The sequence below is a fragment of the Macrobrachium rosenbergii genome, chromosome 16, assembly GCF_040412425.1.
Source record: "Macrobrachium rosenbergii isolate ZJJX-2024 chromosome 16, ASM4041242v1, whole genome shotgun sequence".
Lineage (NCBI taxonomy): Eukaryota > Metazoa > Arthropoda > Malacostraca > Decapoda > Palaemonidae > Macrobrachium > Macrobrachium rosenbergii.
The window spans coordinates 13,239,453-13,254,919 of NC_089756.1; the positions used below are offsets into that span (position 1 = coordinate 13,239,453).

The 15,467-nt window shown below is 44.7% G+C and overlaps 1 protein-coding gene across 2 annotated transcripts in view; it reads right to left on the minus strand.

The window, feature by feature from the left end:
- The window catches only part of LOC136847093 (SCY1-like protein 2), a 144,201-nt gene that overhangs the window by 120,157 nt on the left and 8,577 nt on the right, over window positions 1-15,467 (minus strand). For both annotated transcript variants that reach the window (XM_067118395.1, XM_067118394.1), the window contains one exon: window positions 1,501-1,680. In XM_067118395.1, the coding sequence (XP_066974496.1) occupies window positions 1,501-1,680 (180 nt within the window). The remainder of the gene's footprint in view (window positions 1-1,500; window positions 1,681-15,467) is intronic.

The window sequence follows — 15,467 nt, forward strand, 5'->3', positions numbered from 1 at the left end:
GAGAAGGTGACATACTGCAGAACATCAGCAAAGACGTCATGGAATGCTGGTAGTAAGTACCAGACAGCTGGGTGGGGAAGGTGGAGGGTTCTTGCCTGACAACACCATGTAACTGTAACGACCACCAGAGTCGTCTGCACAACGCTTAAGAGGCAATTGCCGAGAAGAGAGAGCTGTTCTATCACCAGGCTAACTCACTCTAGATAAGTAAGGGGTGGAAGAGGAAGGGCCACTATTACAAAAAGGAATAATTGTCACAAGGTGACGAATACGAGGTGATAGAGGGGAAAACTGAGTAAGACTGGGGAGGATTATCGTTGGCTTGGAGGACGATACCAGGTGAGCAAATGATAACAGGAGAACTACTCAGGCAAACATAATTTGTCTGTATCCCTAAGTAACTCTACCAGTTCACACACACCACTATCACTCTCCCCAAAACGGACGACGCGTAAGCCAGCAAATGCGAGCGCCAAAATACCAAACAACTCATGTGGAGAACACGCCAAACGCAAACTGGAGAGACGGCTGAGAGAGGTGGTGAAGGGCACAGACCTTGGTCCCAAGACACACCATGGTTCCCTGTCCACAAAGAAGACCAATGGACCCAGAGCAATTCAGAGGGTGGGCTACAGACAGACACCAAGGCTCCAACACCTTCTCACTTGCAGGGGAAACCGAAAAAAGTCAATCACTATGGGGGGGAGGGGGCAATCTTTGCCCTAACATATACGGTAAATTTCTAACTATAATGAAAGTATATTTCTCAATTACCTATTGTTTTTCTTCTGAACCACATAGGGTGCAAAAGAAGACAGAGTAGAAGGAGTGACAGAGAAACTCTACCAGGTAGGCTAATGGAGGAGAAGGAGAAGCAACACCAGTTAAGACAAAAGGAAAAAACTGAGTAGGATTATGGTGTGTCCTAACGAACTGTCTACACAGTCCTCTCAACAGATCACTCATTATCTTCACATCTTGAAAACCACACTCGTGCCTCAACAGCTAACATATATATAGGCTATATGACATTCGGTTTCCACAAACTCTTTCCTATACAGCTTAATACTTTCATCTCTGCTTGTAGATGCCATACTGTAATGCATGAACATAAAACAAGCCCAATAACGTACAGGAGAAAATAAGCCAGAAATCATCAAAATTTTACTAATGCCGATTCACACCAGCTGCATAAGGACACAGCATGAAGAATTCTGACAGCAGGTGATTACAGAGATAGTCCTAGTGGGCTAGCAATGCGTTATTTTTTAAAATTTGTATACCGATCATACCTAATGGCGTGAAGATATAAGCTCACTAAGATTCATTCCAAATAATAAACATTAAATGCTAACACGCAATTCATTATATCATGTTTACATATCTAGTCATTTATTCAAGATAACAGGTTTCAATAAAGCTAATATACAATCATGGTACTCACAAAAATATGCTTTATGTCTGTATTCACTATACGTTAGAAATTAGATTTCAACTTACTTGCATTAGCCCATATTTTATCTCTATGTCAAAAAGTTTGTAATCTTTCACGGCTGATGGAGGTGGGACAGGCATGTTTTCTGTTTGGCCCAGAACATTAGCCAAGGAAGCAAACACTGGTTCAGTCGCAAAAGCCAGAGTTTCTCGGGATTCTTCTAGAGGATGTTGAACTGTAAGAACCTGTGGAACAAAAATATTTGTGCAAATGACAGATATAAAATAGTTTGACTCTTATTATTTTATCTTCACATCTAGATTATAATACAAATTAAGGTATCAATCTACAGTTTCAGCATTCATAATCATAATGACAGTGTAGTTGGAGCCTTAAGCAAAATAAGTCATCGTTTAGAACAAAATCAATTATAAACACATCCCAAACGAGTTTTTGTGAATCCTTGAATAGCAGTTAAATAAAGACTATCAGCTGGCTAGTTGGCAGCAGACTGCACATAATGGTTCCATTTAGGTTAAAACCTCACTTCTTGTATAATTTATGCATAGCTCTGAGAAGAGTTGGGGTTGGGAGGTGGGAAATCTATAAATGATGTTGTGCATTAAAAAACTAAATTTTTAAAAATTATATTTGTTTACTGTACAAACACATCATTTGTAATCATCTTAACTGCAGTGTAAGTGGGAGGCTCAAGCTGCTGAAGAAAAACACTAGTTTTAACCAACTGGAATGAAGTGTCTAATGGAGAACTCATAGGTTTGCAATTGGAAAAAGAGCCCAATGATCCGAAGAACAGGCAGTTGTTCATAGTACCTGTTACAATGGGGGAGGGGGTTACCAATTTCACATCCTGGCTGATGGTTCCAGTGGCAGCTGGGTTTACAGACTTCAACAAAACCTTAGTGTTCTCTTCAGTATATGTTGGTTTTTGAGACTACAGGTAAACGTAAGGAAAATCCCACCTGATCACAGCCATGAAAGAGACTTACTTGGGGATGATAACAGACACTCAGAAGGAACTTATTCAACCTCACAAGGACAGGATTCAAGACACTGGTAACACCCATCTGAGTGTGTTGCAAATGTTCCCATCCAACAACTAAATCCTGAGAAGTTTTAATCATACATCTGGTGCCCCTGGAGAAGCTGGTGCCTCACAGCCACTTCAGTCCCTCCAGCTCCAGCTTGTCAGTTCTTGGAAAGTGGCAATGATGCCCAGGATTTCCCAGTCTCAGTAACAGAAGACATTAGAAAACCACTGGTGGTGACAACTAAGCAACCATTTATGGTAAGGAGTTCTTGTTGTTTACCAGATCCAGAAATTATGTTCTCCAACAATACATTACCTCAGGTCCGGGGTCAATTTCCTGGCCATTCAAGTAAGGAATTTTTTTGTCTCAATGGGCAGAGGAACACAATGTAAAATCACATCCAAATTCACTTCAAAAACTATACAATGGTCACCAATGCCCTAAGTATATAGAGGGTTCTAAATTCTAAATCATTCCAGCAGGGTAGTCAATGAACATAAACATTTTCAGCGGCTAGTAGACATGGGAGACTTCATTCACTGCTCTATTTGCAACATCCATGAATGATAGTCTACCAGTGTATTGTTCATCCCAACTAGAGCAAGGAGCCTGAAAGACAGGTATAATAATCCAATACATTTTTGACACCGATCAGGTAGGTCCCAGTGAAGAAGAGATCTTCAGAGAACACCAAGATGTCTTTCATAGCTCTACTCGGGCACCACCAAGTCTGGTTCACCAATCTTCTGGATTTGGCCATAGACAAATCCAGGGACATCCACTCTGGAAGAAACATCTGAGACAGGCCCACTTTCACAAGTTCCATGTTAAGTCAGAATCATTCCATTTTCATAGGTGTACGCTATCAAGAGAGAGAGAGAGAGAGAGAGAGAGAGAGAGAGAGAGAGAGAGAGAGAGAGGTTTCAGACCTGATAAGACATTTTGGTCAGTCTGTCCCATAAGCTGTGAAACCTGTAGGCTGGGATTTTACCTTAGTTATGAAAATCCTGGTACAATTTTCCTTTGAACATTTTCTTGAATCACCTCTATTCAATTTGACCCTCAACACCATTTTATTGCTAGCTCTGCCCTCTTCTGAACACCCAGCAAAGTCCTTGCACTGTCTGGAAATGCGACCAACTCAAAGAACAGGCTATCTATTGGCTCTCCTACTTACAACTCCTCTCATGGTGAAGACCTTTTCCTTTAGCCCATCAGGGCAATTTAGAGATTATCTAGAATGTACTTAGGAATTTTGCTCTCCTTTTGCAAGACTTTCTTTGCACAGGTCACATGAAGAAAGAAATCTCTTAAATACCAACTCCATGGCTCCAACAGGTAATCAGGAGGGCTTACTCCAACATCTCAAGACACTGGTTTGTAGCAGCTGAAGGTGAAACACAAAGTCCATGTTCTTTCTTTGTTTCTGATCTTTATGCATACTTTAGAGCTTGCTGCCATTCATCAAGTGGGAACATGAAAACATCACTCTAACTTAACCAAATTCTATCTGGGAGATACAGCTCATAAACATTTGGATGTGCAGTTTTCATAGTGGAGCCAAGTGTCAGTTGATTATGTGTTACCAATGAGAGTAAGACTTGTATCTTCATCCTCTTCATTGTAATTTTCATGTGATTTCACCTCTCTCACACTTTCATGAGTCATGGCTATCCTGGGTATACTCATTTACTACACACCCCACGCATACCACTGCTTTGCATGCTCATAGCCTTCGTTCATGGCTGGGATTCCTAGGAATTAATTTCTCAAATTTTTCTCCTTCAATCCTCCACTGTTCTTGGAGATAAAAACTTCATCCTCCCTCCTAAATAGCTAATCAAGCAATATCTATAAATATGGTCATGAAGCAGCAAAATTATATTTTCATAATAAAAATATTTTTATAATAAACTAAGGTTTTATATATACTGTACTTACCGCGTAATTACATTGCTATTAGTGCCTCCTTTTTGCGGCAGCTTAAGTTTTACATTTCGCGGTAGCACTCTATTGTTTTAGTGTAGATAACAGACCCCGAGCACTTTCAGGGAAGAATAGGTACAACCCGGCTCAGGAGCACAATTTGTTCATGCTCTATGTCCATGAGAGGAGAGGCAGGTTAGTTCAATCATGTAATTACTTGTTAAGTATATAAAAAACCTTATTTTATCATAAAAATTTCATTTTTATATAAGTAACTTACCAAGTAATCACATTGCTGAATCCCACATAGACAGGAGGTGGGATATACATGGACACCAACTACTCAAAAACACCCAGTAATGGAGATGAATTTGAAACAGATAGATAGCCAGCTTGTTGTAACCTTACCTGCTGAGAGAGCTACAGCAGACGGGTATTGCCTCTGGTCGGTGCTCATCAACCTGTAGTGGCGCAGCAGTAAAGCTGAGGATCGCCTCTATTTTAGTGGGTGTCTTACAACCAAGGAGTGCTCCGATGGTTGCCAAAGCGTCATGACAAACAAAGATATTCCCTTGCCCTGGGCGCAGTACAAGGAAAATTTGACCAAATAATTTTGTTACCTACACAACATGTAAAAAACCAAAACCCAACCATTAAAAGCAACGACTGATGGGTACTCCAGGTACACGGTACCCCCAGGCTTCCCATAACTCTATCACCTAAAACCAAGGCGAGGAGATAGAGAAATAGAAGATATACTCCTATCCTTCCTCCCCCAGTACCAAGCCAACCACAGAGCATGGACCTAGCATGCTGCAGTTTTCATAAGTGGTCTCCACATCACTTAAGTAATGAGAGGCAAAAACTGATCTGCGCTTCCAATACGTAGCTTGAAGTATAGCGGAGAGCGACAGATTGCGTTTAAATGCCAAAGAAGTGGCGACTGCCCTGACTTTGTGGGCTTTAACTTTCAATACGGGTAATGCCTCTTCCTGAATGCCACTGTGGGATTCAGAGATTACTTCTCTAAGAAAGAGGGACAACGCATTCTTGGACATGGAACTAAATGAGTTCTTTACGGAACACCAGAGGTTACGAGTGGGGCCTCTGATGTTCTTAGTTCCTTCAGGGTAACACTTTACAGAGCTGGCAAGACAGAGAATTCTCTCCTGGTCTGTTGGGCCAAGGATACTTGCTAGGTTCTTGATAGAGAATGAACATGGCCAGGGATTGGATGGGGTTTCATTCTTTGCAAGGAACCCACGAGTGAACATGCAGACCTCATCTTCTTGTAAAAAGCCAGTTTGTTTGTCCAAGGCTTGTAATTCACTAATTCTTTTGGCTGTGGCCAAGGTAACTAAAAAGAGGGTCTTCCTCGTCCAGTCTCTCAGAGATGATGAGTGAAGCAGCTAAAGGGAGGGCTTGAGAGCCAACGAAGTATGACATCCAAGTTCCAAGGTGCAGAAGTCGGTTTGTCTTCTTTCGAAGTATCAAAAGATTTAATTAAGTCACTAATATCATGACTTGCTGCAAGATCCAAGCCTCTGTGCTTAAAGGCCGAATTAAGCATGGATCTATAATCCTTAATAGTTGAAGTCATTAGTCCTCAGGAAGACTTTAGATTAAAAAGTCGGCTATTTGTGCTACAATAGTTTCAGAACATGAGATGCCGCATCTTCGACACCAGTTGGAGAAAACTGACCACTTAGCCTGGTAGAAGTTGGAGGAGGATTGCTGCCTACAATTGGCAATAAGCTTTGCAGCTGCTTTTGAGAATCCTTTCGCTCTGACAAGCTTTCTGACAATATGAAGCCTGTCAGAGTGAGAGTGAACAAACCTTGATAAAAGCAGAGGAAATGAGGTTGCCTGAGAAGATTTCGACTCTGTGGTAAGTCTTGGGAAGTCCACCATCATTCTGAGAAGGTACAGGAACCATTCCCTCTGCGGCTAAAACGGGGCCACGAGCATCAATGACGAGTTGCTGTGAGACTGAAACTTGTTGATTACTTCCCTCACCAAGCTGAATGGTGGGAAGGCATACACGTCCAGGTTGGACCAGTCCTGGAGCATTGCATCTGTTGCCCATGCCAGAGGGTCCGGGACAGGCGAGCAATACAGGGGAAGGCAGTGATTTTTCAACATCGCAAACAGGTCTATCAATGGCTTCCCCCACTGTTTCCACAGGTCAGTGCACAACGGATTCAGTGTCCCCTCCGTCAGTAGGACCTGTTTGCGGTAACTCAACTCGTTCGCAAGGACATTCATTTTGCCCTGAATGAAGCGGGTGATGATCCGGGTACAGTTGTTCTGGGCCCAAATGAGATCTTTTGCCAACTGGCAAAGAGAGAAAGAGTGCGTGCCTCCCTGATTCTTGATGTAGGCTAATGCTGTCCTGTTGTCTGAGTGGATTGTGACCATCTTGTCGCACATCACTAAAGCAAAATGTCGGTGGGCCAGGTGTACTGCTTTCAGCTCCCTCACACTGATGTGGAGCTTCCTTTCATCTTGCGACCATGTCCCTGCAACTTTCGGATCCTGCAGATGAGCCCCCACCCCAGATCTGAAGTGTCTGAGAATAATGTTAGGCTTGGGTTCAACGGGTGTAACCATTTCCCGACTGAGAATCTCCTTTCTCCAAGCCACCATCGAAGATCCTCCTTGACTTCGGGAGTGACAGGGTTGACAAATGAGTCTGGGAGAGTCTTCCTGCACCAGCTGGCCTTTAGGAAGAACTGAAGGGGTCTTGTGTGAAGTCTTCACGAAGGCATGAACTTCTCTATGGACAAGAGTGTGTCCAGGAGGCTCATCCACTCTTGGGCTGAGCAAGAAGGGAAAGCAAGGAATTTCTGAACTGTCTGAAGGCAGGACTGAATTCTTCTTTGTAATGGAAAAGCCCGAAAGCTCTGAGAGTCAATCATCAACCCTAAATAGATGATCGACTGAGTCAGGACTAAATACGATTTGAGAAAGTTGATTAAAAGGCCCAGATTCTGGGCGAGAAGGATTGTCTTCTATAAGTCCTCCATGCAGCGAGCTCTTGAAGGAGAATGTAGGAACCAATTGTCAATATAAAGGCATATGTTGATGCCCATCAGATGTAGCCACTTCGCTAAGGGGGCGAGAACTCTGGTCAAGACCTGTGGGGCTGTGGAAAGGCCGAAGCAGAGGGCCTGAAATTGGGAGACTCTCCCCTGGAATACGATCCTTAAGTACTTCCTGGATTCCGGGTGGACTGGAATGTGAAAGTATGAGTCTTCAATGTCGATCACCACCATCCAATACCCTTGATGGATGGGTGACAGTACTGATTGACTGGTTTCCATCCTGAATTTTATTGTTTTGATGAAGAAATTCAGGGCACTTAAGTCCAGGACAGGTCTCTAACCTCCAGATGACTTAGGTACAACAAAAAGGCAGTTGTAAAACCTCTTCGAGTATATGTCTTCCACAACCTCTATAGCACCTTTCCTGAGCATAAAAGTCACCTCCTCTGGCAGGGCCAAAAACCTCTGTGAGCCTACTGAGTAAGCTGTTAAGCTGATGGGCACCGACGCCAATGGGGGTTCTGCACTGAACGGGATGGAATATCCCCCTCTTAGGACTTCTGTTACCCATGGTTCTGCCTTCTTCATTTCCCATTTCCTCCAAAAATGAAAAAGCCTGGCTACCATCGGAACACGGAGGACCAGATCCTCACTTGCTAGAGGAGGGTCTGGTAGAGGATTCCTTGATCAGGTGCACTGAGTGGAGCTTGGTGCATGGTCGGGGCTGATGTCCGGCTCTGCCACCTTGAAAGGGCCGCTGCTGTAATGGGGAGCCACACAGGCACTAAAGAAGGCTGCAGGAGTAAGACTCTGGTGCTTAGGTCATTTACTGCGCAAGTAAATCCTGTGTCATCTTCTTCTGTAACTCAGAAACTACGCACTCTAAAGTAGCATTAGGGAACAGACTACCACGATCCATAGGAGCAAAGAGAAGAGACAACTTCTAAGAGAGAGTGACTCCTTTTGTGGCAAATGAGCACCACAACTCCTTCTGCAGGATGCCTAAGGCAAAAGAGCAGCTAGTTCTTGCAAGCCATCATGAACCACCTTGTCCGAGCAGGACAATACTCCCAACCAGTCTGCTGCAAAATTGTCTTGGAGAGTGACGCAATCTTTGATCTTCTTTGTCAAAGCTCCCACGGTCCAATCTAGAAAGTTGAAGATTTCAAAGAATTTGAACAAGTCTTTCACTAAGTGGTCCAACTCCTAAGACAAAAAGCAGATCTTGGCAGAAGCGAATACCCATCAACGCGTCAAGTCAATCAAGCCTGAGGAGTCCCCCTGGGAGGAGGCAGACACTCCCAAAGAAGGAGTTTCCCCGGTGGCATAAAAAAGATACCTCCTTTTCATCACACGAGGAGGAGGGGTGCAAAAGGTAGCCTTCCCGAGATCCCTCTTGTCGGTCAATCAACCCTCGATATGGGACAAGGCTTTCCTTGAGGAACAGGAGAGCACCATCTTCGGCAGGTTAGAGGAGCCTGTGGGTTGCCTCATTATGAAAGCAAAGCCTGCAGACGACGAGGCCGAAAGAGAGAACGTCAGATAGCAAAATAAAAAGTACTTCAATAAAGAAGCATAAGCCGATATGGGTTGATACTTCTCTATGTCTTCTTCTGAGGACAATATCGAAGGAGCTAAGTCCGGTTGCTCCTGAACAGCAGACGAAGGTTCCTTTTAAAGGTCCAAAATGTTGTCTAGTCAACATTGGATCGGGTCCAAGGAAGAGTCCTGCACCACAGGAACACTGACACTCGTCAAATCTGACTGCACAGGGTGCTCATGGAGAGCAGTACTTGGCGCCGAATGCTTAGCAGGCAACTGTGTCGACGCAGGCGGACGAGAAGTCACATGAGAAGCCACCAGAACCAAAGAACCATCACAGACAGGTAACACTTGGCCAAAGGCTGATCTAGCAGTGAACGCTTCCTAGAAAGAGAATGTTTAGCAGGATGATCCGACACTTGACATTCAGTCGCCAAGTGATGGTCAGAGTACTCAGCTCGTACAGAGTGCTTGGCTCCCTCCGGGTGCTCAGAATCCACTGCACAAACGGACATCACTGGGCACTCGACTGCCACTGAATGTTCAAAATGCACTGCAGTCTCTCCAACTGGACGTCTGACGCCAACTGGACGCCTGACACCAGTCGTGCACTTGCACACTACACTTTCTTCTCCCCCCCCTACGGGCACTCGGCTGTCATTGAACACACCCCCACTGAGCGCTCAGCCGCTACTGGTCGCTCGACACTCTTCTTATACGGGCGCTTGGGGATGAAATACTCAGGCAACATCGGAGCGCTTTTCTAGTCCCAGAAGCTGCACAAAGGTTCTGGACTATGATCCAGATCTCTGGAACACTTACTAGAAAGCAGAGGAGCACATTAAGGGGCTGCAGACCTTTTCAATGATCTGGAGGACTCAGGAAAATGCCAACTTCGCCTCCTGCCCAAGTCGGAATTGGAGCCACTTGACGATAAGGCGTGCACGTCCACACAGACACCTTTCCAGCGGCTCTCCGCCAAGTCCTGGGAATGCACAACAAGCTCGGTTGAGGGGGCAACTACCCATGGGCAAACCCCACCTACCTCCCTTAGACGTCCAGTTTGCCTCCTCCCAGGGTTAATGGAGTTTGGCAGGGACCTTTGTCTAGGAAGTGTCGGTGGGACAAGTAGTCACCTCCTCCACTGACACAACACTTGCACCAACAGTATGAGCACTCATTTGATCCATCAGGATCTTAACTGAAGCCCCAAGCTGGGTTACGGTATCCACTGGAACATTAAACTTCTTTTCTACCCAGGCTTTGAGGCTGGCTAAAAGTTAAGTATATCTTAGTTTAACCAGACCACTGAGATGATTAACAGCTCTCCTAGGGCTGGCCCGAAGGATTAGATTTATTTTTATGTGACTAAGAACCAATTTGTTACCTAGCAATGGGACCTACAGTTTATTGTGGAATCCAAACCACATTATGACGAGAAATGGATTTCTATCACCAGAAATAAATTCCTCTAATTCTCCATTGGCCGCTCGGAGAGTCGAACACTGGGCCAACAGCGTGCCAGCCGAAAGCTCTACCACCCCTCCAACGAAGAACTTTTGAGGCTGGCTAAGGCACTGGGCTTGGAAGGTAGGGAACCAGGCAATGGAGTTAATGGCAGAGTAAGAGGGCTTAGAATAGGAGAAAAGGCAGTCACAGGTGTCGAAGGGACAGGTATTTCAGGAGAATGAAACAACCTAACTTCGGCTTTAGCAGCCGCCTCTCTCTCTCTCTCTCTCTCTCTCTCTCTCTCTCTCTTTGCAGTCTTGCTAAATGAGAATTCAAAGTATTCCATCTCCCCTGATTCCATTCCCTAGCCAGGTGTGGGCACTCATGGACAAAAGTCGAGTAGACAGGTAGGATCCAAAGCAGACAGGTATAGGCACTCATAGACAGAAGCAGACACATAAGGGTCCACTGAGTAACTGCATGAAGGCCTGGGACTGCAAAGAGAATGCTTGTAGTTCTTAACAGGCACTGGACTCCCCATTGGATCAGGACTCTGACCGAGGCTTGTGGAAGAGTGCTTAAAAGGATGGAAAGAGTCCAGGTAACGTCTACAGCGCTTCCTGTCCATGCTGCTATCATTGGACAAGCTTAAGGACAAGCCATGCACATCCCTGGACAAGCCTTTCCAATGGCTGTCTATCAACACCTGGGACTGCACAACAGATACGGTTGAGGGGGTGACTAACTGTGGGCAAACCCCACCAGCCTCCCTTGAACCTTTGGTATGTCTTGTCCCAGGGTTGGGGGAGCAGGACAATGACCTCGGTCTAGGAGAACTGACGGGATGAGTAGCCACCTCCTCCACTAGCACAACACTATCACTTGTCACTTTGCAGGAATAAGTTTTCCCATAAATGACTTCAGTGGCACACCTAACTCCGCCACTGTATTCATTAGTAGGATAATTTTCTCGTCAAACCTAGACTCTATACTGGCAATTGCATTGGGGTCGGAAGTGAGGGAGCCAGGTGTGGGAGTAGGTGGATCAAAAGTAGGAGGGCTAGTAGCACGCGAAATAAAAGTAAGAGGGGAAGAAAGAATAGCTGAGTTCTAACCTAGGATAGGGTAGAATACTAGGCTAAGGGAAGCTCGTTTCTTGGCTCTAGAGGCCGCTTTCCATTTTCTATCCCCCTCTGTCTAGTTGAGTTTTAAGTACCTTCTACTCTTGCTAATCATATATTTAACACAAGTTTTCCACCCACTATATTTCTGTCCATTACATTTACTACAAATTGTATGAGAATCATATGAAGATTTGACTAATCTGGTTTGCAACTTTCACTACAAGAGTGAAATTAGGTGAACTTGAATCGGACACAATAACAACCAAAGAACTAGAAAAAATGATCCTGAAAGCTATTCAAGCTTGAAGGCTACTCACGAAAATCAGTAAAAAAAAAAAAAAAATGCTGCAGCAAACCCCCAATGTTACTCAAGAGCGCAGCAGAAACAGAATGAGGTTTTCTGCTAAGTTGTTGCCAGTACTCGCGTCAGTGGGCGGGGCTTGTCACTTACACTAAACTATCGAAGTGCTCCTGTGATTTTTTAAATAAAGGCTGCCACGCGAGATAGAAAATATAGCTATGCAATTACTTGGTAAGTTACTTATATGAAACCACATTTTTTCACATAACAGGTTTTTCCATACAAACCTAGTCTCTGCACTATAACTTGATCTTTTAGCAAACAGAAGTGGGTATCACACACAGGAATGGGTATGCACAGTAGAGGCCCTACAATCTTGAATAATAATAAGGCAGCACATTAAGTAATTGGTGGGTTTCTGAGGAAACCTGTCATGTGTAATAAAACCGTGCTTCTTAGATTCAAGATATAGTAAGCTAATAGTCTACTAACTGTTATGTTTACTGCTAATATGGTATTTTCATTATAAAATAAGTTTTTAAATATACTTACCTGGTAGTTACATATATATAGCTTTATCCTGCCAATTGTCATACGCATCGGCAGAAATTCAAAATTCATGCAATGCCGATAGATGGTCAGGTGGCCATACCTGAGTGCCCTCTACCAGGTACCTAGAACCATTCCCAATTGTCCTCAGAAATTCCATGCCCCTGTTCTCAGAGGGGAGGAGGGAGGGACCTTTATATATGTAACTACCAGGTAAGTATATTTAAAAACTTATTTTATAATGAAAATACCATTTTTAAATATCTAACTTCCCTGGTAGTTACATATATATGGCTGATTGACACCATTGGTGGTGGGTTAGAGAACCAAAACACCGTTGGGAATTCGTATAATTACTAAACACTAAATATTAGCTGTAACCATACTCTGGTTCTTACCTGATAAGGAAGCTGGCTTCATAGTTATCCTGCCTCATTCGCCTGCATTCCTTGAGAGACCCAGCGACCCATCCAGGGGGCTGTAGAAAGTCTCTATGGGGCTGTCACACGGTCCTACAACCTTAACATGACTAGACCACCACCCTTGCTATCCTGGCATAGCCATGGACAAAGAGCTGACCACCTGACCCACTAAAATCACTAAATAACACACTCCATAAAACCTAACTTAGACTTGCAACCCCAGACTGTGGAAGATTGCAACAACCTTCACAGACAACCTGTGAGTTCAAATCAAGAAAAAGCAAGGGTATAATAAAAAAAAAAAAAGGTTATACGGTAGAGGCAGTAGTACCTTCTGCAACTCTGACGGCGCTGGAGGCAACGTGCGGACCCAGGAACAGCAATCCTCATATTGGGTCTGTACTTTTTTCAGGTAACAATCTGCGAAGATAGACTTGCTTCGCCAAAATGTCGCTTCCAAAATCGATTTCATAGACCTGTTGTGTCTATAAGTCATCGAAGTCGCCACAGCTCTTACTTTGTGCGCTTTGACTTTGAAGATTGGGAAGCTTTTCTCGTCACATTCTTGGTGAGCTTCCCTTATTAAGTCCTTGATAACAACGCCAGTGCATTCTTTGATAAGGGTAACGAAGGTTTCTTCACTGAGCACCAGAGGTGATCTGTCTGACCTCTCATGTTTCTGGTCCTCTGTAGGTAAAATTTTAGGGCCCTAACTGGACAAAGGCCTCTCTCTTTTTCCTGTCCTACTAAATGAGACAGCACTGGTATGGAAAAGGATCTGGGCCATGGTTGAGAAGGGTTCTCGTTTTTAGCGAGAAAACCAAGTTGAAGTGAGCAGACTGCATTTTCCCCATTGAAGCCTACTTTCTTGCTAAAGGCTTGTAATTCTCCTACCCTCTTGGCTGTAGCCAACGCAACCAGGAAAAGGGTCTTCTTAGTGAGATCCTTCCATGAAGCCTTGTCGAGAGGTTCAAACCTTGTCGAGGTTAAAAATCTTAGGACTACGTCCAAATTCCAAGAGGGGGTCGGGTTGTCCTTCCTCTTAACTGTCTCAAAAGACCTTATGAGATCCGTGAGGTCCTTGTCTCCCGACACGTCAATATTTCTGTGACGGAAGACGGAAGCAAGCATGCTGCGGTATCCCTTGATGGTTGATACTGCTAGGTTTCCTTGGGTTTTTAAATGCAGTAGAAAATCTGCCAGTTGAGTTAGAGAGGTACTGGAAGAGGAAATGTTATTTTTTCTGCACAACTCCCTGAATACGTCCCACTTTGATTGGTACACCTTGAGTGTGGACGTTCTCCTCGCTCTCGCAATGGCTCTTGCAGCTTCCCTTGAAAAGCCCTTCGCTCTTGCCAGTTTTTCGATAGTCGAAAGGCAGTTAGGTTGAGAGCGAGGAGATTTTGATGGTATCTCTCTATATGTGGCTGTCTGAGTAGATCGTTCCGACAAGGTAACGATCTGGGGTGTCTACTAGCCACTCCATCACCTCTGTGATCCATGGTCTCATGGGCCAAAATGGAGCTATCAGGGTCATGCGGGCTCGTTCGACTCCTGAACTTCTTCATGACTCTGTCTAGGATCTTGAATGGGGAAAAGCATACATGTCTAATCCCTCCCAATTCATGAGGAAGGCGTCCACTGCCACTGCTTCCTGGTCTGGGACTGGAGAGCAGTAGACTGGTAACCTCTTCGTTCTCTGTGTCGCAAAGAGGTCTATTGATGGTTCTCCCCACAGATTCCACAGCCTGTTGCACACCTCGTGATGTAAGGTCCATTCTGTCGTGAGAACCTGTCTTCCTCTGCTGAGAAGATCCACTCTGACGTTCTTCTCTCCCTCTATGAAGCGGGTGATCAGAGTTAAGTTGTTCGCTTCTGCCCACAGCAGGAGATCTTTTGCTGCCTCGTAAAGGGAATCCGAACGAGTGCCACCCTGTTTCCTGATGTAGGCCAACGCTGTGGTGTTGTCTGCGTTGACCTGTACAATCTTGTTCTGACCTTCTCCTGAAAGTGGACTAGCGCAAGATGAATGGCCACCAGTTCCTTGACATTTATATGCCATTTCTTCTGATGGTTTTCCCATAGACCTGAGATCTCGCCCTTCCCCAGCGTTGCACCCCATCCCATGTCCGATGCGTCTGAATACAACACTAGGTCGGGGTTCTTCTGTTGAAGTTCGAGGCCTATTTGTAGTTTGTTGGGGTCGTTCCACCAACTCAAATGATTTTTGATTCCCAGAGGGATCGGAATCCACGTCTCCAGATCTTGGCCTCTTTTCCAATAGCTTGACAGATGGAACTGAAGTGGACGTAGATGTAGTCTTCCCAGGGAGACGAATTGTTCGATCCAGGAGAGGGTCCCCAGCAGACTCATCCACTCCCTCGCCGAACAGGTCCATCTCCCTAGAAAGAGCTTCACCTTTTCTAAGCAATCCAGAATGCGTTTCGGGGCTGGAAAAGCCCGAAAAACCACTGACTGAATCCTCATCCCCAGGTAGATGATGTCTTGTGAAGGCGTTAGCTGTGATTTGGCTAGATTTACTACCAGACCTAACTGTTGCGTCAAATTCATTGTCACTTGTAGATCCTCCAGACACTTTGCTTATGCGATCTGGCTCTGATTA